Source organism: Rhodamnia argentea, chromosome 9, assembly GCF_020921035.1.
Source record: "Rhodamnia argentea isolate NSW1041297 chromosome 9, ASM2092103v1, whole genome shotgun sequence".
In the NCBI taxonomy this organism is placed as follows: Eukaryota; Viridiplantae; Streptophyta; class Magnoliopsida; order Myrtales; family Myrtaceae; genus Rhodamnia; species Rhodamnia argentea.
This window is the reverse complement of record NC_063158.1, coordinates 10,490,140-10,515,096: the sequence shown is the minus strand read 5'-3', so window position 1 is coordinate 10,515,096 and position 24,957 is coordinate 10,490,140. Positions and strand designations below refer to the sequence as shown.

Sequence of the window (24,957 nt, the reverse complement as noted above, 5' to 3'; positions counted from 1 at the left end):
AAAATAGTCCTCTTGCTATTTTATTTAGGTTTCTAATTAACCTACTATAAATGATTAGGAACAGCTCCAAATTAATAAATCTTTGCATGTTATTGAACCTAGGTTGCGATTCGATAGGACTTGGGAGAGTCCAAATTAGGTTAGCTAACTAATTAACCAAATAATCCTTTAACCTGAAATTTTCGAATTTTAGGTCGTGATAACTTGGTGACTCCACTGGGGATTATGTCATTGAAATTTTCAAAAATTAAGAAGCACTGAATTTAGTACTTTAAATTCTTGAAAAAATTAATTGACCTAGTGGATTTAGGCCCGAGATTTTTCATGATGAACTCCTTGTTTGGTTTTGGTGATTGTCCCTAACTTTCTTAGGTGTTATATGTGTTTGTAGGGTTATGCTAATTCTGTGGTTTTCTAACTTTTTGTTTTGTAAGGTCCACAGTTTTAATTTTTGCAAAATTGACATGTTGAGTCTCTTAAACTCTTATGCATGTATTTTTATTTTTGTACTACACCATTTTTTTTTTCAAAATTTTGCAAAATTTAGGATGGTATCAAGATTGAGAATCTCCCTGGTCTCGATCACGAGGAGTGGGTGATCCCGTCTTCGATCCCGAGCTTTGGTGCGGAGGATCGCCGAACCCGGCTATAATCTCATAGCATGGAATGGACCCTCAACCTAAATGAACTCTTAAAGACTAAACATTGACCAATCTAATTTGGTACGGTTTTCCTTTGAGATTTCGATTTTTTTTTAAAAAAAATCATAAAAAAGGCACACTTGGCACTTGTAATGCGCATGCCTGTGTATTGTTGTAGTGTTTGTGGGTAAGCTCCTTGATCCCTCTCTTACAATTTACTTATCCCGTATCTTATTTTTGTGTCAGTCCATGGCATATTAGGTTTGTCCTTTTGGTATTATTGAGTCATGTCTTTTTACTTATGTCTTTACATTCCTATGTGCTTTGTTTAGGGATTTTTTCAGATTTTATGGTCGTAGTACCTTTATTACTTTTTCATTTAATGAATCGGTTTTGTTTCTAGTCTTACCTTGCTGCCTTGCATGAATTTTTAGACATTTTTTAATTAATTCTAACTTCTAGTCATCAAATGAAAAATGTTCAGAGGATCTCAAATTTTCATGTCAAAAATTTTTGGGCTGGCCTAGGACATTTTCCGTTTACTACGAAATTAATGGTCGTGATGGAACAGGCTGGAATTTTACATGTTTTCCGACTCCATAACCATTTCACCGTTTACCATGAATAAACGGGATTTCTCATTAAATGGTGAAACATGAAAGTTGTAGAGTGGGCTTTGAACTAATGGTTTGCAAGTTTTTGGATCTTAATTCACATTTTTAATGGCCCATTCACACCTCAAACAAAATCGGACGAAGCAATTTTTTGGACGAAATTCTTCGAAAGATGCATTAAACTGTATTGATCCGTGCATTTTCAACCCCGAATCAACATGAAAGTTTTTCATCATCCTCTTGGCTACAAACTTGTAAATTTTAATATCATTCCGATCACTCCATGATTTATGACGAATTTTTTTTTTCCGAAATCCGACGAAATGGGAATTTCCCCGAGTTGTAGTCGTGAGTCAAGTCGGGAGGTGTCCGTCAATCCGGTCTAGAGCCATGGATCAACACGTCATTTTCATTCATCATACTCATTCAGTGATTACCATTTGCAAGTAATTTCACAGAGATGCCCCATGCACATATATTACTCGATCGGGGCCACTCATCGGTGCTATCATCAAGGAGACTCCCTGAACAATTAGAGTTAATCCAGGGGTAGGGAACAAATCACACTAGGACTGATCCTCCGATGGCCCAATACAATACCAGCATGAGTTTTGAGTTTCGTAGTTCATGATTGAGCCAAAAGTCCCAAGCGGATCTCAATGCATCGACTAGTTGAAGCGGATCCATGCTTCGCCAATGATTATTTCCCATGGTCAACTTGACTTAGATTGACATTAGGCTCAATCAAGTCAAAATGCGAAAAGAGCACGGATATGGTCATCCTCGACTATAGAGGGAACAACACCAACCGCAAGCCAAGGTTATCTCTAATGGACATTGATGCCTAGATAGTTCCGTTGCCGATTATTCATTGGTGCCCGGATAGACCGACCAAATGTATAACGAACCCTGGTGATCCTTACATCGAGACTTAACACCAACCAATGGCGGTCTTAGCATTGATTGCTACTACTTTTGGTTAACCATTGATCAGCCCCATGTTGATTATGGTGACAATTCTCAACAAGTCCCTCGATGGATCCATTAGTCACAATACATCGGTAGATAAAAATGTTAAGTCGGTCTAATACATTCTAGAATAGTTTGGACCAATAGAGGATCGTCCATGAAGCTTCCATCCCCTAGATGATTCAAGATCAGAGTTCAACTAAAAATGAAACAAGGGGCATCTATGACTGTCGATGATCCGTCCCTTAACGGAAAAATGTCCAACATGGCCGTGACTCGGCTTGATGAAATGTATCGGCCAACCGTACACCTCTCCATCAGCCGGTTGAGGCTGAATCATGCCTCGCCCTCGACCGATTCTTTGATCATACCATGTCAATCAACGAAAGATAAGACGAAACCAAGGCTGGTCGATCTCAAAGGGAGTGTCTTTGGCTAGAGCCGATCATTTCTAAATTGACATTCTATTTTCCTTTTGGTAGGTATCCAACCAAAGGACATGTTTTTGATTACTACCACTAAAGAAAATCAACAGTCGGGAACTCCCCAAATTTTCGCTCACTTTACATTTTAAAGACCTTATTCATGCAATTTTTTTCTATGTAGGATCGGTGTTTGAAACAATTCATTTGCTAAAGCTTGAAACTGAATTCCCAGCATTAGCCATGTCTGGGGTAGTCTCATATTTTGGCAAGACTATGATCATCTGACATACCCATCCCGATTGAAAATGGGGCAAGCCGACAACGAACGTCGACTTGGGAAAAGGGAGTATTTTTCACCGTCTCATGTGATTTTTAAAGGTGATACTTTCCTTCTTGTAGAGGCATGTGACCAACAATGGTAGTCGTCATCATTGAACAAGGGTAACCGGGGCATCTCAAGTCTTCGCTCAACTCGTTCATGCATGTTTTGGGGCACGGATAGCATTCGTTTCTCTATCCTGCACACCATAGCCTATTTGAGCATGCACATTCATTTTTTAAACTCTTGTTGGTGATCATTTTCTCATTCCAAGGCAAAGATGGCATTTTCCCAAGAAGCAGAACGGAAAGAGTTCGGATCAACTGAGAATTCCTGAATGAACTCATTTCTTTTATGCTAGATTTTTCATGTGATGTTTGGCATGATTTTTTTTTGTCCCTATCTTGTTATTGTAATTCCTGAGCAAAATAATGGGATTGTTCATAAAAAGCTAGCAAATTCAGCTTGAAAGAAAAAAAGCCCGATAAAAAAAATAAAAAAAGATCTCTCGAAAACAGAAGAAGAGAAAAAAAAAAGAGCTCTTTCTCGAAAAATCAAGAAGTAAAAAAAGAAAAAAGAAGAAAAAGGAAAAAAAAGGGAGTCGAGAGTAAGAAAAACAAAGGCTGATCCTATAGAAAATTTCGGGCATTAAAAAAGCAAAAGTGCCTATCAAAAACAAGGCCAATGCCCATTCAACCCAAATCCATTTGTAAAGTATTTCTGATTTTTCAAGTGTGCATCTTTGTATGTAAATTCCATGTACATGTTTACTTGATATGTCTCTTGTAAATCCCCAACGGGGTCAGGTTGTGAGACTCCTAGAGAAGTCGGTTTGCAAGGTGTAATCTTCATAAGTAGTTCATACCACTATGATGGTATTCTTTTCAAAGACATTTCCAAAACGTCCAAATCGGTGACAAGATAGCAATGATCACCAACATCAAACCCCTTTTCATATACTTTCTAAGCCAAAACAAGCCTTTTCATTCCTCACTCCTTTATCCTAACCTATGTTATAACCCTTCAAAGTTTCTTCTAATTAGGGCACTTGAGTTAATATAGAGTTAAATGATTTTAAGCATAGCTCGAAGAAGTTCGTGCATGACTATTTCTTTCCCTTTTTATAGGGTTCTTGACTTGTAAACGCAAAGCAAATGATAAAGAACTTCATTTTAACAACCTTGACTCGATAGAGAGTGGCCCTTGATGAACCTTTGACCTGGCCCTCATTACGATCCTTATCAAGACCTCCAGATTGGCTTGGTCGTAACAATTACGAGATCGCTGGGACCCTTGTCGGATACGATGATGGTAAGATTGAGCGATTTCTCTTAAATCATGCGATCGGGATGAATAGCTTTTCTCGAGAGGGAGAGAAAGCCCTTTCGGACTGAAGTTCCCGAGTCAAAATACATTTGAGGTATTCACAATGTGAAAACCTCCTTGAACAAAATTGGTGATGCAAGCTTGATAGAGCAATTGTGCATGAACCACATTACATCATACACATTTTGTTCCTAATCATTGGAAATGCAAACTTGACAAAGTTTTCCATGAACTTATTGATGAATTTTAGCATGTATTTTGCAGATGTTACCTCTCACACCGTTGATAGGAAACACATTCCCGTTGTTTGAGTCACCTCTCAAGGTCTCGAAATTCATCCGAGAATCATTAAATGAACAAACCTTACTGGCAAGCGCCAACCAAGTAGTCTTCCTATGACACTCTGGAAATTCGACATCTATTTAATAGTAGAATTCGGTTTATGGAATAACTGTGAATTCTAGTTTGTTGCTCATATTGGATTTCAAGGAATTAGGAATCGAAAATTGGAAGTTCCCTAATCATTGATCGAAATAGATTAAGTTTCGATAGATTAGTTATCGTACCTTAGAATTAGAAATTTTGGTGCCCGAGCCTCGTTTTGACCAAACTGACCTGAGATTGGATTAAATAACCCTTCGTCGGATTACCGGATGTCTAATTGCCCTTAGTGATAAAATTACTAAAATACCCCCGGTCAAAGTTGGAAATTACAAAAATGCCCCTAGAGTTTCATGAACTACAAGACAAAGTATTTATTACCGCTGGCCCCACTTTATCTCTTGAACCCCTCTCTCTCTCTCTCTCTCTCTCTCTCTCTCTCTCGTGACATTCGAATTTCATACCATTTCGAGACTATTGAATGAAGATTATCTACCGATGTAATTCAATTTTATTTCACTTGGATCCGATCAATCCCGAGTATACTGACCAAAAGGAAAAGGCTAAAGCACGACAATGTACGTGGACCTAGGAAACTCGAATGAGAATTGGCATTTTGACCATAAGGATTGCTGAGGGAATATTTAGAGCTAGTAAAGGTCGATCTAAGAACGATTATGGAATCCATTGCTAGCGCTATACGATCGGAACGTGGGTGATTACGCTTAACCAATGTATAATTTGCGACATTTTCCTAAATTGGATCCTAACGATCGTGACCTAAGGGATTAGTAATAAACCTTCGCAATTACATGACAACCAAAATGATCATGACTTGAGTAAGCCTAAGAGTGACAAAAATCATTGTGTCAATACGCGTAATGTCGCTGCAAAAGTCGCCCATCAGCTTGAGATGAACTGAAGTTACGTTCGAAGGAAAATGAATCAAGAAATGGATTCTTGAAATAGGGAAAATGGAAATGAAGAATTCCAATTTTGGTCTTGAATCGGACATCGCCTCATCGATAGTAGTTTGATTGGGAAACATCGGAATTTTTGGACGACAAGTATAAAATGACCATTTTACCCCTCAAGCATTAATTTTTGCCATAAGTGATCCGAGGGGCATTTTGGTCTTTCTTTCCCTTGGCTGCCGAAAATTGGATGAGAAAGGGCCAATGGAAGTCAAAGCTTCTAGAAAAAGATTTATGGATAAGAGTCAACTAAGATATTTAGACTTCATTTGACCCATGTGCTCTATTATTTTGTTTGGACCAAGCTAATAATGGAGACCAAGCTTCTCACACACTCTTTGACTTCAGTTGACCAGCCACTCTTACTCTTCACATTGCTGCCTTGTTGCTCTTTCATTTTCTGCACTTCCATAGAAAGTCGCTCAGCCCGACAAGCACCGATGCCCTTCACTATTTCGACCGTAACTTCTTCTTATGACATCGGTTTAAGGTGAAAACACCTCCATCCATCAGAAAGCTTGTTGTCTTAGCTTTCCAAGAACATATTATGAGCTCAATTTGGCCTAGTAGTTTTTCTCGTAGGTCTGATTGAATGGACAAAGGTCCAGTCGGGATTGAATTTGACCCGGTTTGAGAGGGAGCTCTCTTACAACTATTTTAAGAGCTCATTTTGCTTCAAAATTTTTGTGGGATGTTGTAGACATATAGTACTTGACTTGGCTGAGTTGGAATGATAATTATAGTTGAGAATTGATGTGTGTTCATAGCTATTTTGAGATGGGTTTTAAAGAGCAAAATTTGACTGTTTTGTACACTTGAAAGGATTGGTCTAATTGGAGGTCTTCAAGGTGTTTAATTGGCTTCAAATTTTGGGTGAACATATTAGACTTATCGAACAAGGTTTTGGCAAGTTTGTTTCTCATTAAATTGAAGCTTCAAATTGGACCTGTTCTGGGGGAGGTACTGTCCGGTTCTTTTCTGGGCTGAATAGGATGTCGCCTTGGCTTGAACTTGTCGTTTAGATATGCTACGACATATATTAGTGTGTTAATGAAGAGCATGTGAACTGGTTTGATGGTTAGAGCTATAATTGTGACTAAACGGCGCGACGGAAATTAATTGACGATCTACCTTGTTTTGGATAGAATTAATCTTGGATTCGAAAGCTCGAATTGGAGGTCGCGACTAGCTCATTGGAATAGGTAAATTGCCCTTAACCCTTTATTAAGACATTAGGGCAATAATGGACCAATTTGTGATCCAGTTGGGTGAATTATGAGGCAAGTTATGCATGATCGATTGCATTGAATGATTATACTGTATTTAATTATCTGTATGACATGATAATAAATTATGCTTGAATTGGCGGGAATTATGCTTGTTGACTTGATTACATAGTGGTGCAATTTGTGCCGAGCCTAGATGTAGCCTTGTGTATTCTCGTATGATAGATTAAATGTTCGCTAAGTCGAGCTATACTTGATCATGAAGTCTACAAAATGAGAATTGTATTTGTGAACTCTTGGCCAATGGGAAGGTTTTGACTGAAATTGAGTCTGATCGATTGGATTGTGAAGTCATGGACTATGGTAACTTGAGGCGTTATGATGCCGGTTATGAGATTATTTGTACCCCGATGCGTTATAATGCGGGGTTTTGATATTATCTTAAGGTGTTAAATGCGGTATTTAACCTGATACATTATTACGTAGGTCCCGTCAATTATACATAAACTTGATGCGTTATTATGCGGGTATTGCCAAGTACATCAAGATAGCCCGATCCGTTATTATGCGGGTCTTGATATCGAAAATGAGATTATTATACTAGTACGTAAAGCTTGATTTGAAATATTGAATGCCTAGTGGTTGTGATTGATTGATTTGTCAATGCCTTTGCTCGTGTTGTATCCTGTTTATATTGGTTTTATTGACGTCTTGAGGCGTCTTTGATTTGAAAAGTAGTCCGGGGGTACTAGTGACTTAGTCTAGGGTTAGGGTTGATTTACTGAGATTCATTCTCACCCTATCGGGGGATCCTTTTTTTTAGACCTTAGACCCTGAAAATGCTACCGATTCACTTGGGAGACCCCAAGGAGATGACCTCCACTTTTGACGAGTTTCCTGGTGGTAGAGGGTTTGTGTACATTAGGAAGCGTACTATCGTATGGGTGGATGAAGGAAAGGAACATTTAGCACCTCATCGTTATGAGGCATGGTATCGTCGGGTTAGGGACATTACAACAGGTGCGTTGAAGCCAACAGAGGTCCCTAGAGAAGTAGTGCCCAATTAGTGTCACCCTATCCGAGACGACGTAGAGCTAGAAATTAGTATGGTTGGATCGAGGAACTTCCCGGAGAGTACTCATAAAGGCGAGGAGGACATAGAAGTGATTGAGGTTTCTGACTCGAAGGAGGAGGAGGATGCTACTGAGGTGCGATCCGACAGTTCTTCTGATTATGACCCTAAAGCGGACCAAGACGAGGATGAAGATGAGACCAATATTTCAGTGTAGTGGTGTTAGGATTTGGGATCTTGGTTGTCTTTTGCTAGAGACTTTTGACGAGACCAAAGTGGACGTCCGTTGTACTTGACTCGATCTTTCCGTAAGACTTTTTGGTGTGTATGTTTTATAAGTGTGGGGTATCCCTGTGCATCTTATAATTTGTCCGGGTTATTTACTTACTTCCGTGTGTGCATTTCATCCGAGTATTGTTACCATTCGAATCCTGGAATTGACGGCAGTGGCAGGATGTGGCGAACACTAGGGTATGCGGGCGTGACATCCCGGTTTGTTTGGTATCGGAGCAAGGTCAGCTTGATCCGAGGTTATTTACTTGATTACATAATTGAATGTCTTGACTCAAAACATGCAAAAGTTGCAAATAAAAAGACTTAAATCATATTTTTAGGCAAATTCAACTCTCGAGTGTTGTGAAGAAACACCTAAAATTGAATTCAATTTTTAATTTTTCTTGAGGTCAAAACAAAAAGGGGATTAAAATAAAAATATGAAACATTTTTCTATATTTTTACGACCTCGGGAAGTATTTTTTGTGAATTTTATCGTATTTTTCTATTTTTGGAAAATACTAAAAAAAACGAAAAATATGGAAAATTATTTTTTGGTCAAAAATGGTCCCTTTTGCTTGGCCAAGGCTACCAAACTTGATTTTTCAATTTTTTTTTACTTTTATGAATTTTCTATGAATTTTTATAAAGTAAAGCTAAAAACACTTGATCAAAAATTAGGTATCAACAGCTGCCCCTTTTTGAAAGTAATCTCGGTTAGAGGTTGCTTTCAAAGACAAGGTGACACTTGAATCTTCAATCGACTCAACTGGGGAAAAGTTTAAGAAAAACGAGTCTCGACATTCAATCGTCTCACCTTTGCCACTGAAGTTGAAAATCTTATGGAGAAGTCACTTCGACCCATTCCTAATGTGAGAGAGAAATGAGAAGAGATAGATTTACTCGTGGCTCACCTGTCAATGGTCTAGAGATTGTCGGTGGGAGGTTGAGAGGATGAGTTTATGGGATTACCTTTGAACAATTCGTGAGGTCTCTTTAAAGAGCAGCGTCCGTCCTATGGTAAGTGTCTTTTGTTGCGGTTTGAAGGTTAAAAGGAGGGCTTACCCTGTAATAAGGAATTTACCCGAAAAGATTCAAAAGGGGATATTTAGCTATCCCGTATGAAGGAATTCGCCATTAAAAGGGAATTGGCTATCCTATGGGAAGGAATCCACCCTTAAAAGAAGATTGGTTATCCCGTAGAAATGAATTTCACCATTAAAAGGAGATTGGTTATCCCGTAGAAAGGAATTCACCATTAAAAGGAGATTGGTTATCTCGTAGAAATGAATTCACCATTAAAAGGAGGTTGGCTATCCTCTAGAAAGGAATTTCACCATTAAAAGGAGATTGGCTATCCTGCTGAAAGGAATTCACCATTAAAAGGAGATTGGCTATCATGTAGAAAGGAATTCACCATCAAAAGGAGATTACCCTAATGTCGTCTTTTTGGAATCAACAGAATGGGTAATAGGGGTATTGTTCTAAGGACCTATAATTACTAGGAATCTTTCGGAAACTCAAACTAAACTCCAGATTTAAAAGAAGGAAGGTGCCATCCGAGGACTTAGGATTACTAGCAAACCTATAGAAGCTCAAACCCGATTTTCAGATTTAAAAAGAGGAGGGTGCCATCCGAGAACCTAGGATTACTAGCGAACTTACAGAAGCTCAAACCCGACTTTCAGATTTAAAAAGAGGAGGGTGCTATTTGAGGACCTAGGATTACTAGCGAATCTACAGAAGCTCAAACCCGATTTTCAGATTTTAAAAGAGGAAGGTGCCATCCGAGGACCTAGGATTACTAGCGAACCTACAGAAGCTCAAACCCGACTTTCAGATTTAAAAAGAGGAGGGTGCCATCCGAGGATCTAGGATTACTAGCGAACATATAGAAGCTCAAACCCGATTTTTAGATTTAAAAAGAGGAGGGTGCCATCTGAGGACCTAGGACTACTAGAGAACTTACAGAAGCTCAAACCCAAATTCAAATTTAAAAAGAGGGGAATATCCGAGGACACAGGGATGCCGGAAGACCCGCGAAAATCCAAATTAGTTAGATCTTCAAAAAAGTGGTCATTCCGAGGATTTGGGGAGACTAGAAAACCTGCAGAAATTCAACTAAATGTCATTAGAGCTGCTTTCAGAGCAACCCGGTGGATTGAGGCCCACGGATCATGACAAAGAAAAGGCAACCCTAGGTTTTTGGGGAAAAACTTAGGAATCATGATTAAAAGGTTTTCAGCTTGCATATATGAAGGAAGTTTGTCCAAACACATTATCGAATAGCACTCATGCTCAAATCTCCACCGAGGAAGAATTTTGAATATCATGATCCGAGTATTCTTCAAAAAGATTGCCTTAAAAGTTTTCAAAAAAATTTCCTTCATCCATGAGGGCTTCTCACCATTTGGGAAGTCTTTTCAAAGCTCGAATCTGCTCACAGAAAACATAACCTTAAGGTTTCGGGATCATTCGAGGTGTATACAATCCGATTGATCGGAGAATGCATTTAAAAGGGACCGTAATTCAGGCCGGGTCAAAGGCTTCTCAAAAGGGTATTCATCTCGAGGCTAAGAAAGAAATATTCACCAAGAATAACTTCTTCAAGTTTACAAGTCAAGAACCCCGAAGATATGATAAGACAGGATTGTACTTATCTCTTTAAGCGGTAGCTTCCTATGTGATCTCTCGCATCGCCCTAAGACATCTCTCGATTAGAAAAGTTTTGGGAATAGGTTGTACCTTGGCTTAAGGTGAGCTTTTTTAGAAAGGCCATATTTTCAAAAGATGGGTGAACGTGGGTGATCACCTTGATATCCTTACCATCAATTGTTCGCGCTTTTAGGAAGATTCACAAATATCTTTCTTCAGCTGACTTTGAGGATTTTCCTCTTTTCATTATGATTCTCAAACTTTTTCTTTTTTACAAGAAGATTTCAAATGGGCCTTGACCTTTGCTTTTACCAAGCACTTTGCTTTTTTTAGCCCTTTTGTCTCTTGTCATTTTCTACATTGACCGGCTCTTTTCTAGACCAGGATCAGAAATTCCTCCAGATTATATTTTGGCTTATTGCTGGTAATTCCCGTGTCTTGCCCCAAGATAGGGAGGTGATCACCAACAATGGTTTAGAAATGAAGATCATAAAGGCTTAAATTGGCTTATCAAAGGATAAAGTGTTTGAGGATATAGAAATGAAGTGCTTTTCTTCACTTTGAAGTGTTCCAAGCTTCCGCTAGAAATCACCCGAAGCTATCACGGAAAGATTGATGCAAGTTAGCACAATAAAGTCTTACCTTAATCTTTTCTCCAAAGAACCAACCAACGGACCTCCAAACATGCCCTAGTGTGGGGTGGTTCTTGATAGGGTTTTATAAGAATTCTCCCTTTTGGTTCAAAAGGGTTTTCAAGGGATATAAATGTGTATGAAAAATTTGAAATGGAAATACCTTTTATCATTTCAATCCATGTAATCACTACGAATGATCCATACATCCAAAGATTAAGCTCTCTTTTTTCTATCATCTTCGCTCATCTCTCAAGTGTATTAGGGACGTGTTTGAGGACAAGGTTTGCCTCTTTTCATCCGAAGGATCGTCCTTTTGAAAAGGCTTTTAAAACATACCCTTTTGTAGGACCTCGGGGCATTTTCATCAAAATTCACCATTTGCGGAAATTTTCATCACAAAAGGCATATTCAAAAGGTGTTTGCAAAACTTCAAAGGGATATTTCTTTAAAAGGCCATGCAGCTTTGCAAATCCAAAAATTTTTCTCGATGTCAAGCATGATAACACCTTTTAATGAAGATGAGTGTCTTTCATAAAGGAAGAGAACCTCAAACATGTCTCTTTCAAATGATGATTCCTGTTTCCTGGAGAAACAAAAGAAACCAATCGATTATGGATATTCAAAAAATTTCAAATCAAACCTGGTCCCTTTTCCTAGTTTGATCAATTGCTTTACAGGATTTTTCACAACTCATAGTCCTCCCGTAAAATGCAAACATATGCAAATGCAGGTATGTAGATGGCATGTAATTGTAAAGTTCCATGTGACTTAGATTTGCTTATCAAATGGCATGGATCTTGATTTTATTTCAAAGATAGTACTTCTTCACGGCGTCTGCATTCACCGGGCTTGTCAATTCTTCTCTGTCCATGTTTACAAGAATTGGAGCTCCCCCGGACAAAATTTTCTGGATTACGTAGGGGCCTTCATAGTTTGGTGTAAACTTACCTCCCGAGTGTTGGGCATTTGGGAGTACCTTTCTCACAACTAGCATCCCCGCTTCGAAATTCCTAAGCTTTACCTTTTTGTTAAAAGCTCCGGCCACTTTCTTCTGATAGCTTTGGCCATGGCGGATGGCCTTCAGCGGTTTTTCATCAATCGGATTTAACTGCTCATGCCTCTGCTGATTTCACTCATCCTTTGAGAGTTATATCTTGGAAAGGATCCTTAAAGAGGGAATTTCAACTTCTATTGGCGGGACTGCTTCCATACGATATACCCATGAGTAGGGAGTAACCCAAATTGAAGTACGAATCAAAGTTCGATAGGCCATTAGAGCATATGGCAACCTTTCGTGCTAATCTCAATACTTCTCAACGGTCTTGGCCAATATTTTCTTGATGTTCTTATTTGCCACTTCCACAGCTCCATTCATTTAAGGGTGGTAAGGTGAAAAATTAAGGTGTCGTACCTTAAATTGATCCAATAGGTGATCGACTACCTTGTTGTTTAGGTTGGAGCCACTGCCTGTAATGATCATTCGTGGAACTCCATATCTTAAGATGATATCTCGCCCGATGAACTTAGCCACACTTTTTACGGTGACATTAGCATATGAACCGGCTTCGATCCATTTGGTGAAGTAATTAATGGCCACCAGAATAAAACGATGATCGTTGGAAGCCTTTGGGTTGATTGGACCAATCATGTCAATCCCCCACATAGAAAACGGCCAAGGTTCTGACCTCCGATGTAGTTCATTTGGCGGCGCATTTATCTTATCACCATACACTCGGCACCGATGACAAGTCCTAACATGTTGATTGCAATCTGACTTAATAGTCATCCAATAATATCCGAGTCTCATGATTTTCTTGGTGAGGAGATGACCATTCATGTGTTGTCCGCATTCTCCCTCATGGATCTCTTTCATAATGAGATTTGCTTCTTTGGCATTTACGCACCTTAGCAAGACCGAATCAAATGATCTCTTGTATAGGATCTGTCCATTAAGGAAGAACTTAGAAGATATCTTGCTGATGTACTTCTTTTCTTCTAGTTGGTTGTCTTGTGGGAACTCACCTTTCGGCAGGTAATGTTTGATATCATGATACCATGGTTCTTCATCAGATTCTCCTTCGATGACCATGTAGTATGCTGGTTGATTAAGGATGTCAATCCTCAATGGTTATATCTCAAGGCCATCTTGTACTTGCAACATAGCTAATAATGTGGATAAAGCATCAACAAAGTGGTTCCGAGTCCTTAGCAGATACTCAAACATGATCTCATCAAAGTGCTGGATCAATCCCTCGAGAAATTTGTGATAAGGGATAAGCTTAAGATCATTTGTTTTCCATGCTCCTTGGGTTTGTAGGATGATAAGCATGGAATCTCCGTACACCAGCAGTTTCTTTACTTCCAACAAAATGGCCAATTGTAACCCAAGGATGCAAGCTTCATATTCGGAGATGTTGTTGGTGCACGGGAATACCAACTTGGTCGAGACCGGATAATATTGATCTTCAGGAGATATTAAGACCGCCCCAGCACCTGATCCAATGAGATTTACAGCGCCATCAAAGTACATTGTCCATTTGTCTTCAAGAATGTTCAAGATTTGGCCTCCATCATTTTGCTCTGGAATGTCCTTAGGAGGAATTTCGGCCAACATGTCGGCGATCGCTCTTCCCTTGACAAATTTTTGGGGAGAAGTTCTGATGTCGAACTCCGAAAAGAGCACTTGCCATTTGGCCATCTTTCCTAACAGAGCTGGTTTTTCTAGAAGGTACTTGATAGGGTCATTTTCGGTGACCAATTGGATATGATAATGCGGGGTATACTGCCTCGGCTCGTGGAGGACCCAAACCAGTGCTACGCAAGTTCTTTCCACCGATGAGTACTTGGCTTCAGACATGGTGAACTTTTTGCTCAGATAATAGATGGCCCATTCTTTTCGATCATTGGGGTTAGTTTGGGCAAGTAAAGCTCCCAAGGACTCATCATGAACCGTTAGGTATAAAGTCAAAGGAACATTAGGGATAGGAGGTACCAAGATCGGTGGTTGTACCAAATATTCCTTGATCCTCTCAAATGCTTGTTGACATTCGGAATCCTACTTCACTTTTGTGTCCTTTTTTAGGAGTTTGAAAAAGGGTTTTGCTTTTTCTGATAATTGTGATATGAATCTGGATATGTAATTCGCTCTTCTAAGTAAACCCCTTGCTTGTAGATATGGCACAAAGGACTCATATTTAGCCGGGATCTCGGGATGATTTTCTACTTATACGGTAGGCAAGACATAGGTCAAAGACCGTATGGAACGCTTAGGTAATTGAGAAATTTAGCAGTTCATCCGTTATTGGTAACACCAATATCAAAATTGCTATTAACAGTTCATATAACATTTCACAACCAGATTAAAATGAACTCCTTAGATGTCGGCGATCGATGCTGCACATAGATGAACTTGATCCGCGCATACTCCCATATCTTCAAACTTCGAGATTTTACGGAGTTTATATGATGGGATATTTCCAACTAGATTTGGTCGAGCTGTGGTGGCTCGAGACCTACATCTTCTATATGCCGGAATGTGAATGTATGATCATGCTTGAGGATATAGCGATGCTCACAGGACTTCCCATCAATGGATGTGCGATTCTTGGCCCTACTGATTTCAATTGGAGCACTTTCCGTGATGATCTACTTGGTACTCGCCCACCCAATTTCTGCGGCACGTAGATAAACTTAGGCTGGCTGATAGAACACTTTGATGATCTTCCTCTAGATGCCGATGCCGTCATTATAGTACATCATGCTAGGGCATTCATTCTCCGTTTGATTGGAAGATGTATTTTTTCGGATAAATCAGGGGCACGGGTTAGTTTATTGTTTCTTCCACTACTAGCAAACCTCAACAACCCTACACAGTATAGTTAGGGTTCAACAACGCTTGCGTAGTTGTATCGGGAGCTATGCAGTGCAACCGATACATCAGAACATCAAATCAGGAGTGCCCTACATTTATTGCAGATTTGGGCGTGCGAGCGCTTCAGATGTGTCTCCCCATCCTTGGCGGACCGTGATCCTTTAGAAGATGCACCTCTCGGTAGTCAGTAAGTGATCTATTGCTTTTTTAGTTCGTGAGTCATTAATTCTTTCTAGTACGTATAATATATGAAAATCTCAATTTGTTTGTTTATGCAGCTGTAGTCATGACCTACTAACAATGGAGGTCCCCATACATACATTGTCACATTTACGCTATCAACTCGATAGAATGAGATCAGAAGACGTAAGTACTAATAGCAACCAACGAGTTTAATATAATATTAGCTTAAAAATTAATTCTTGATTTAATTTGATATGTTTTATTACGACACCGGATTATTTAGGAGCCCTACCCCGATGACATTCCGGAGACTCTACACCGCCGGCGGGGACAAGATAATTGGAGGGTTCATGTCCCACTCATCTTCTACTGAATGATTGAGTGGCATTATCCGCACCAAGTACTTCGTCGCTTTGGTATGCAACAACCAATTTTTACTCGTCCGCGTGATCATACAGCATTGCATGATATTGAATTAAGGCTAGTTGGGAAGGATTGGGTAGGTAAGCACAAACGGTGTATTAATATATGGGACCGTCGTATCGATTATATAGTCAATAACAATCCTGGAATGGAGATACTTCACTATCATTTAAGATATATGAAGTGGTATCGTAGACATACCCGGAGGTGGATTTCCATTTCAGGGGCTGCAATAGGTGTAATGGTTCATGCAAACACTTTCAATTTAATTAATTAATTATTTTTTAGTAACGTAACTTAATATCATTTCATAACTTTTGTTAATTTTGATATCATTACCAAGGTGATGACGTCGAACAAATTTTACATATTATAGATAACGTCAATCTATCTCGTAAGTCCTGGGCAATCGTAGGGAATATAGTTAGGGCAATGATATACGCCGGGAATGAGGAAAGACGGCTAACAATGATGCCACCGCCCCAACCAGCAACTACAGAAGCACCCGTTAGGGCGTAGGATGATGACCCACCCGAGACCGTTTAGCCGATTCGGAGGACTACTCGAGCTCATCCAGATGGTGATGTCGTCTCCTATCCCTTGGAGTATCATACGACAAATTTCACTTCGGGGTTCACTCCAAGGTTTGGCCAATTAGATTTCACTTTGAGGTTCACTTCGGGGTTTGGCCAATCATATTTCAATGCTGGGTTTGCATAGTTTGAAGGCCCATCTCATGGGGAATCCGCTTTTCAATTTCCCGGCAATCTACTGCCGCAGACTCCAACTAGGTCCGCTAATACATACGGATCCGATTTCTCTCTTTTTTTTCAATACCCTCCTACGAGGGGTATGTAGCGTCTGGGCGCGGCATATTTTTACAAGATATGCCTTCGTCATCTACACATCTTACTCATCCAGATTCTCGTCCTCCTCCTCGGTACAATACTAGACCTATCGAACAACGGAGACAACCCGCTTGCAGAACATGAGGCCATATAGGAGGATGACATAATTAGTAGATATAATTGTGGTTGACGATTGTTATATATTATGAAAATCTCATTTTTTTCATATATCTTACCAATTTTATTTTATGAATATTTTTAATTAATTACATAATTACAACATTATTTATTAATTATAGATCTTAATAAATTTTTACATTAATTATTGCTAATTATGTTATAAAGATAAGCTTCATAAGAAAAAATTATAAATAAAATAAATATTATAATTATCAATAAAACCCCCTCCCCCCCCACTTGGCGATTGGTATGTCGAGGTGGTGGGCCTTACTCGGCAACCCGGCCGCCGAGCAAGAGCTACTTGGCACACCAACCGCCGAGCAAGGCCCAAATTTGTAAATACTTTTTTTTAAAAATAATTTTTGTAAATAATTTTTTTTAAATAATCTAGGAAAAAACCCCGCATACAGCTCTGGCGATAAAGGATATTGGCGGGGGATGCCGGTATCAAAAGGTATGGAGTTCGACTCCCACATTACGTAAAGAGTCGGAGAGAAGAGTTAAAGATAAGACAGACAAAAAATAAAAAAAATTGATCGGATATATCTCAGCCCTTAAATGTCGATTCGTTAGAATTTCCTTATCTAAATTTTGACGCCATTTTTGAACGTTGCTTAGAATGTTCGCTTGGCTGGAGAACTATCAAAGATGGTTCTCATTCTGCCCGCCCCACAAGGGGGAAGCCGTGTGAGTTTGTAGTCACAACGTTCCGGGAAGTATCCTGCCCGAGTAATGGTGTCGATTTGTGCTTAAAAAGCGGACGACAACCAGATAGGACCAAAATCAAAACAACATAAGACGACTCCAAAGTGGCAAATTGATGGGACAAAAGTCAGCAAGTCAAAATAAAATAAGATGATGCCTCCCAAGTGGAATCTACCCTACTTATTTTCCCCATTTATGGAGTACAAATTTACTCTCAGCCGATCGATTTGAGGCATTTTAATGGGAAAAAGTATAAAAAAAAATCATAAATCTATTGTGTTGATACTAATTCAATTCTAAATTGTTTGTATTTATATTAATTGAATCAATCTAATCAATTTTGGCCAGAAATTTGCTAACGTGGACGTTGATTGTCATACGTGACATGGCTAATGCTGATGTGGATATTTTAAATATTTTAAATATTTTTTAATAAATATTTTGGTTGTTTCTTCTTTTTATTTTCTCAATCATTAAAAAATTATTTTAAAATATTAAAAAAATATTAAAAATATCCACGTCGGCGTCGGCCGTGCCACGTAGGATAACCAACATTCACGCCGCCGAATTTCCAACCAAAATTTATTGGATTGGCTCAATTAATAGAAATGCAAAAGATTTAGGACTGAATGAGACTAATGGAAAAAGTGTATGATTGAATTGACATCAATAAAGATTTAGGATTGAATTCGCACCAATGCAAAAATGTTTAAGTCTGAATTGACATCAATAAAGGTTTATAACTGAATTGGCAATAATATAATAGGTTTATGACTTTTTTGACACTTTTTCCCGTGTTAATGAGAGCAAAGTGTGGTGCTTTGCTTGTGAGTTTGTGCTTCGTGTGCGATATCTCTGTCCGTCCTTTCTACTTTTTTTTTTTTTTGGCTCTCACTTCAATCACCTCCCTTTCCGTGTACAGTACACCATTAAATGTTGCTTAATGTTGGATAACAAAATCGACCAGATCAACTAGTAAGATAGCCAATAGTTATGCGGCCTTATTAGTGAAGGGATATTGGTGGGGGGACGCTAGTATCACAGGTGCGGAGTTCGACCCCCGTATTTTGCAAAGAGTCAAAGAAAAAGTCAGAAAAAGAAAAGTACGAGATAGGACAGATAAAAAAAAATAATTAGATATATCTCAACCCTTAAATGCCGATTCATTTAAATTTCCCTATCTTAATTTTGACACCATTTTTGAAGGTTGCTTAGAATATTCGTTTGGCCGAAGAACTATCAAAGATGGTTCTCATTGCCGCCTACCCCACGAGGGGGAAGCCGGGTGAGTTTGAAGTCACAATGTTCCAGGAAGCGTCCCGCCTGAGTAATGGTTTCGATTTGTGCTTAGAAAGCGGACGAAGACCAGATAGGACAAAAGTCAAAATAAAATAAGACGACTCCAGAGTGGAAGATTGATGGGACAAAAGTCAACAAGTCAAAACAAAATAAGATGATGCCTCCCAAGTGGAACGCATAAAGTCCAAATAAAACCCAGAAATTCGCATTCTATCTGAGTTATTAATGGACGATCCATATACATAGAATGGTCTCTTTTCTTGTACCCTTGAAAAGTTCAACGTCCTCCCTTGTGTGCTGTTCTTTCGGAAATCTCGAAGAAATCTCCTTAGGAAAAAGGTTGAAATTTCCTACCAATATCCTCTCTTTAGTCAGTTTCCTTAAGAAGTTTCATAGAAATGTCTTCACCAACATCTTCCCTATAATCTAGTCCCCTTTGAAAGTTCAAAGAAATTCTTTTGAAAAACCCAACATTATTTTCTCCTCTACACCCTCCCTCTATTCCAGTCCTCTTGGAAAGTTCAAATACGTCCGTCACATTTCAACCCCATTCTACGTTAATTGTTGAATTTTGTTAGCATAACAGTCTTTAAGTGACTGTGAGAGTAACAGCTTGTTGTGGATCACAAATTTTTGAAAGAGCGAATTCTACAATAATTTTTAGTTATTTATTATTATTTTTTTAATCTCAAAATAGACTGTCAATCTAATAATAAATTAATGACACTCCCATAATCATTTCTTTTACTTATCTATCTATACGATCATAATAATTGACCAAATCAACTAGTGGGATAAATCTCAGCCATTGGACCTTGACCGTTAGAATTTCCCTGTCTTGGTGACGCCATCCTTGAAGGTTCCTTAGAATATTTGCTTGGCCAAAGAACTAGCGAAGATGGTTCCCATTGTTTTTCGTACTTGTCCCTTTTTACTTAAAACAAGATTCTTCTCACTTTCTTATCATAAATTGGGCCGTGGGAGGAGAAAATTCAGAGGAACAAACCAATTTGGCTTTTCGGGAGTTATTTTTTAAACCTGATAAATTCATATTTTATTGGAACCAAGGCCATAGACATGTATATATTCCGGTACTCATAGCATGTGTCGATAAGTTCACTTGCAACTACTCTCTGTCCTGGAAGCGGTAAAGAGAGAGTGAGAATGCATCCTAAAGTGTATGAGGCCGCAAAGTCGGGAGACTTCGATTCCCTGATCACAACAATTTTCGGAAATGGAGAGGACCTTTTCCACGGAACAACGCCAAATGGGAACAACATTCTTCACGTCGCCGCTCAACACAAGAGGGTAAATTTGATCGAACATCTTCTTCGATGCCCATCAGGACCATCCCTTCTTTGGCAGGGTAACTTCAAAGGAGATACTCCCCTGCATATTGCTGCCACACTGGGAAGCTGCGAAGCGGTTCAAGTCTTCACTGATCTGGCGAAGTCACTGCATTGGGCTATTGAAAACGGTCATGTCGACGCGTGCAAAGAGCTACTTCGAAAGCCGAATTCGCACAAGGATACCGCGCTGCACTATGCAGTAAGAGGAGGCCATGATGGGGTGGTGAAGTTGCTGATTGAAGAAGATCCTCAACTATGTGATATTACTAATGCTGCTGATGTGTCCCCGCTTTATCTTGCAGCAGATCGAGGACATTTGGATATCATTGAGATGATTTTAGGTGCTTGCTCGTTGTCATCTTCTCATAAGGGCCCTAAAGGATTCACAATTCTGCATGCCACAATCGATCGCTCACTGACCAGTAAGTATCACAAGATTCTAAGTCCAATGAAACAAATTTTAGCGGAAGTTCTCTCTCTCGTGCAATGCTTCTTTTAGTTGAGGAGTGCTGGTGTTAGCAGTGATGGTCGCCGTCAATTCTATTTTTTTTTTTTAATTTAGTGATGAGCACAATATTTTTTTTTTTATTGGTACTCTTACTTTGGTGAAAGGTCATAGATTTTCCCAAGTTGAGCTTACGCAAAGGGGTTATGTTTTGAAAAGATTTTAACTTCTTATTCTTGTTGCATTTTATTTATTGATTTATTCATTGACTATTTTTCCTTTGTCCGACTAAGGAAAAATGATTAGGATTTTCCAAAGAAATCAACTACACTTTGAATTATGTATCCATTCAGGGAAATAATTGTTTTTAAGATACTATTTTGTACATGCACTTAATTTCTTTCTACATGTTTTTCTAGATCTCGTTCTCTTACTTAGGCTCCGTTCTTTTCGTAGAAAATGTACGTTTTTGGAAAATGGCTTTTAGGAAGTCATTTTCTAAAAAAGGAGAATATTTTCTTGTGTTCAACTGAAATCTAAAAAAGAGAAAAAGAGGAAAACTTCATGGGATGAAATACAATTTTAATATCTATGTCAAATATGCTAAAAGCAGTCTAAATGATGACATAGTCCTATTCTATTTGGAAGGTTGGAGGAAAATCCTTAAGAAGAGACCGGAATTGATCAGAGAAGGAGATGAAATGGGTTGGACTCCTCTTCATTACGTCACTTCCATGGGCAAAGTTAAAAAAGTTCGACTGCTCCTGCAACACGATACTTTTGTGGCGTACGATGTTGACAAGGAAGGGCAATCGGCTCTTCACATTGCAGCGTTTGAAGGCCACCTCAATGTCCTTGATGAGATTGTTAAATCCTGTCCTGATGCTTGGGACATAATAAACAACAAAGGCCAAACGGCTCTTCATGCAGCTGCAATCGGTGGACACAGAAAGGTCGTCGAGTATATACTCCGGATTCCAAACATGGAGTGTCTTATCAAGGAACAGGACACCCATGGAAACACGGCTCTGCATTTGGCTGCGCTTCATAAAGAATATAACATCATATATATACTTGCACGAGACAAGAGGGTGGACCGCTTCGCCACAAATAAGGATTGTATGACCGCCCTTGACATTTTTTGGGCTCATAACGAGGTATGCTTGCTTTGCTTGAACCCTATAGAGCCTGATTGTTCACTCGCAAGGTAATTTCTTCGGTATCGTCTCGAAACTGGGGACAAGGTGATACTTGGGGCAAACAAACAACCCAATTGGAGTGAGTCTTTTGACGTCAACTTTGTTTTGCTTATTGATTGTTTGAAATGTTGACTACATCTTTAATTTTCGTAGCAAATAGTAGAATAGATTGCTTTATTATAAGTAACACACATTTTTTTTTTTTTTGGTTGGAATAAGTAATACACATTTGAAAAGGGGCTTGGGGTGAAGTGACTTCATACTTCGTATCTAACCAAAAGTAAGAAATTTGGGTAGAATTGGACTTTGTAGTTAAGACACTAATAAACAAAGCTTCATTCCCTCCCACTTCACTTGACATGAAAAAGTATCAAAAAAGTCTTAAACCTATTGCATTTGTGCAAATTCCATCTTAAACTTTTCAATTTGGTCAATTTAATCCTAAATCTTTCACATTTGCACTAGTGTATGCCGAAAATCGTTAGTATGAACACCGGCCGTACTATATGACACAGCCAGTGCTAAGGTGTACATTTTTCTTTAAATGAAACTTTTTCCCTTTTTTTCCCCTTCTCTTTTTGCCGGGTGAGGTCAGCCTCATTGGGCCACATTTGGACGAGGGTGAGCACTAGTGAGATCCCTCGTCCCTGTAGATTTGGCAAGGCCGACCCTTATAGATCATGCATAGAAATAAAAAGGCTTATAAAGCTCGCCAAGATGATGACCGACGGTATTGTCATTTATTTCTAATAATACGATGTCTCAATCAATGAGTATTTTATGCAAAACACACAATGATAGTATGTGTATCTACGGTTGAGATTTTACTATCCTTGATAGTATTGTCAAGGAAGCATTTCCCAAAGGCTTATTATCCCACTAATCTATCATTAATGTTCCTACAACAAAATATCAACATCAATTCCCATGGCTAATTCATTAAAATATAATTCGCTATGATAGTGAACAAATATAAATGTATCGTTTGAAGTATTTGTGGTTCTTTTCATATATATGAGTTGGTATTTAACGTTTCCATTTATTATTACTTAAATGTGTAGGGCACATGTCTTCTTTGTTTCAAACTACCATTTAATCCATAAATTGGAAGTGTGCACACAAAAGATTTGACAAAGTGAAACGTAAATTTCTTAGACTATTGAAAAATTTGGTTAAGCCATATTTACGAGTAGTGCAAAAGGTCAAAAAAAAAAAAAAAAGATGCAGCTAAAAAGTTGTATTCAAATTTTTATTTTTAAAACTATAACTTAGTCATGAATTGCATTTTCATAGAGAAATTTATTTTACAAAATAGTTATCTTGCCAGAAGTCATTACTGCTAAATTTAAAAATTGAAGTCTTTATAATCCCATTAATGCTTATTTTTCTGAAATAATCTAACTCATTCCCAGATACGAAAGCCTCACTTAAAATATAATTACATAAAGAGAAATCAAATATCGTATTCATTGCCAGCTGTTAATTGCACATTATGGAAAAATAGTTTAAAACAAATTTACCGTTGAATCTTTTTTCTTAGAAGTTATACGGTAACAAAGAATTCAAATAACAAGTAATAATTTAAAACAATTCACATAATACAGTAATTTTCAAATAGAGTTAGTTCTATTGTTTGGTTGATATATACATACAAAATAAGGTGTGGGGAGGGAAGAAAGAAAAATGGAGAATAAATATGGGCTGTCTAATGGCCCTTGCGCTTGGGGTGTCGACCATTTTGGGGTAACTTTAAAATGTAAAATCAGCCTTAACTTTAAAGGTTCCCTATCCAAGAAGTTCATTTGGACCTTCTGACTTCGAAACAGCTATTCTGCCACTTTCACATGAAAAAATCAGAATATTTTGAACAATAGTTATCTATAAACCTTCTGTTTCTTTTCTGCCCCCTTTCAAACAGTTCTTGAGGTAGAAGAGAGAGCCTACACCCTGCCCCATGATGTTTTAGGGCTCGCCAGGAGTTCCGTTTGTTATAGATGAAATTTGAATGCGTAAAGTGAGGGTCTTGAAGTATTTCGCCGGAAAGACCACTCTCTAATTGATACATTCTGCACATTTTTAGATCGGCTACAGGGCTGCAAAAGTTAAACATGTGTTGGAAGGATCTCATGGAATGCCGATTATTCAAGACTGGGTTATTGAATATAAGAAGAGGTTTGACCAACAAGTTGGGTACAAACAACCAGCTTTCACAAGAATGTCAAAGAAAAGCATTATCAAGCTTCAACTACTAGCAGCAGCGCTTATAGCCACAGTGACTTTCGCTGCGGCTTTCACGATGCCCGGAGGTTATAACAATGATGGACCGAACCAAGGATTGGCGGTTCTTGCTGGCAGGGCAACTTTCCAGGCCTTTGTGATAGCTAACAGTACAGCATTCGGTTTCTCAATCCTGGCATTAGTCTTACACTGCCTTACTGATTTCAGGTTGGATAGCCATCAGGCGAGATACACCCGCATGGCGGGACTTTGCATTTGCATCGCAGTACTCGGGATGGTATTGGCCTTTGGTTGTGGTACGTACGCAGTATTGACCAGAACCATCGGACTTGGAATTTTTCCTTATGTCCTGTGTGGATGTCTCTTTATCATGTACTTTATGGGTGGTTTCCTTGACCCCCACACTGGTTTCATGATGCGATGCTCTTCGACAAGACTTGTCCGAAACTTTCTGTTTGATTGGGGGATGTTCTAGGAAAGCCAAGTGGGTTAGCAGTTGCTGAGGAATTGTTTGAACTGCAAAGTTGATAATGTTGGGTGATAGTCGACCTTTTCTCTGGGTCCTGGTTGATACTTGATAGTCGTTAGGTTGCAAGGAAAGTGTTTGGATTTTGGGATACTTCAATTTAATAAATAAAAAAAAAATGCTCTTCGTAGCATCCAATTCGTTTTTACCGTTGGTTGCAATTACTTTAATTTCTATGAAT

General features: G+C 38.7%; 1 protein-coding gene across 1 annotated transcript; it reads left to right on the top strand.

Moving 5' to 3' along the window:
- The first annotated feature begins 20,134 nt into the window (after positions 1-20,134).
- On the top strand, positions 20,135-24,725 carry LOC115755450 (ankyrin repeat-containing protein At5g02620-like). Its single transcript, XM_048285896.1, has 3 exons — positions 20,135-20,790; positions 21,462-21,970; positions 24,093-24,725. The coding sequence occupies exons 1-3, from the start codon at positions 20,184-20,186 to the stop codon at positions 24,723-24,725; spliced, it is 1,749 nt and encodes a 582-aa protein (XP_048141853.1). The 5' UTR covers positions 20,135-20,183.
- The last annotated feature ends 232 nt before the right edge of the window (positions 24,726-24,957 follow it).

What these genes read in the sequence shown, in the direction of transcription:
- LOC115755450 (XM_048285896.1), top strand. Translation starts at nt 20,184, where the DNA reads ATGCATCCTAAAGTGTATGAGGCCGCAAAGTCGGGAGACTTCGATTCC. An exon ending in AATCGATCGCTCACTGACCA is followed by an intron (nt 20,791 to 21,461) that starts GTAAGTATCACA and finishes TCTATTTGGAAG; the next exon opens with GTTGGAGGAAAATCCTTAAG. An exon ending in TTTTTTGGGCTCATAACGAG is followed by an intron (nt 21,971 to 24,092) that starts GTATGCTTGCTT and finishes GCACATTTTTAG; the next exon opens with ATCGGCTACAGGGCTGCAAA.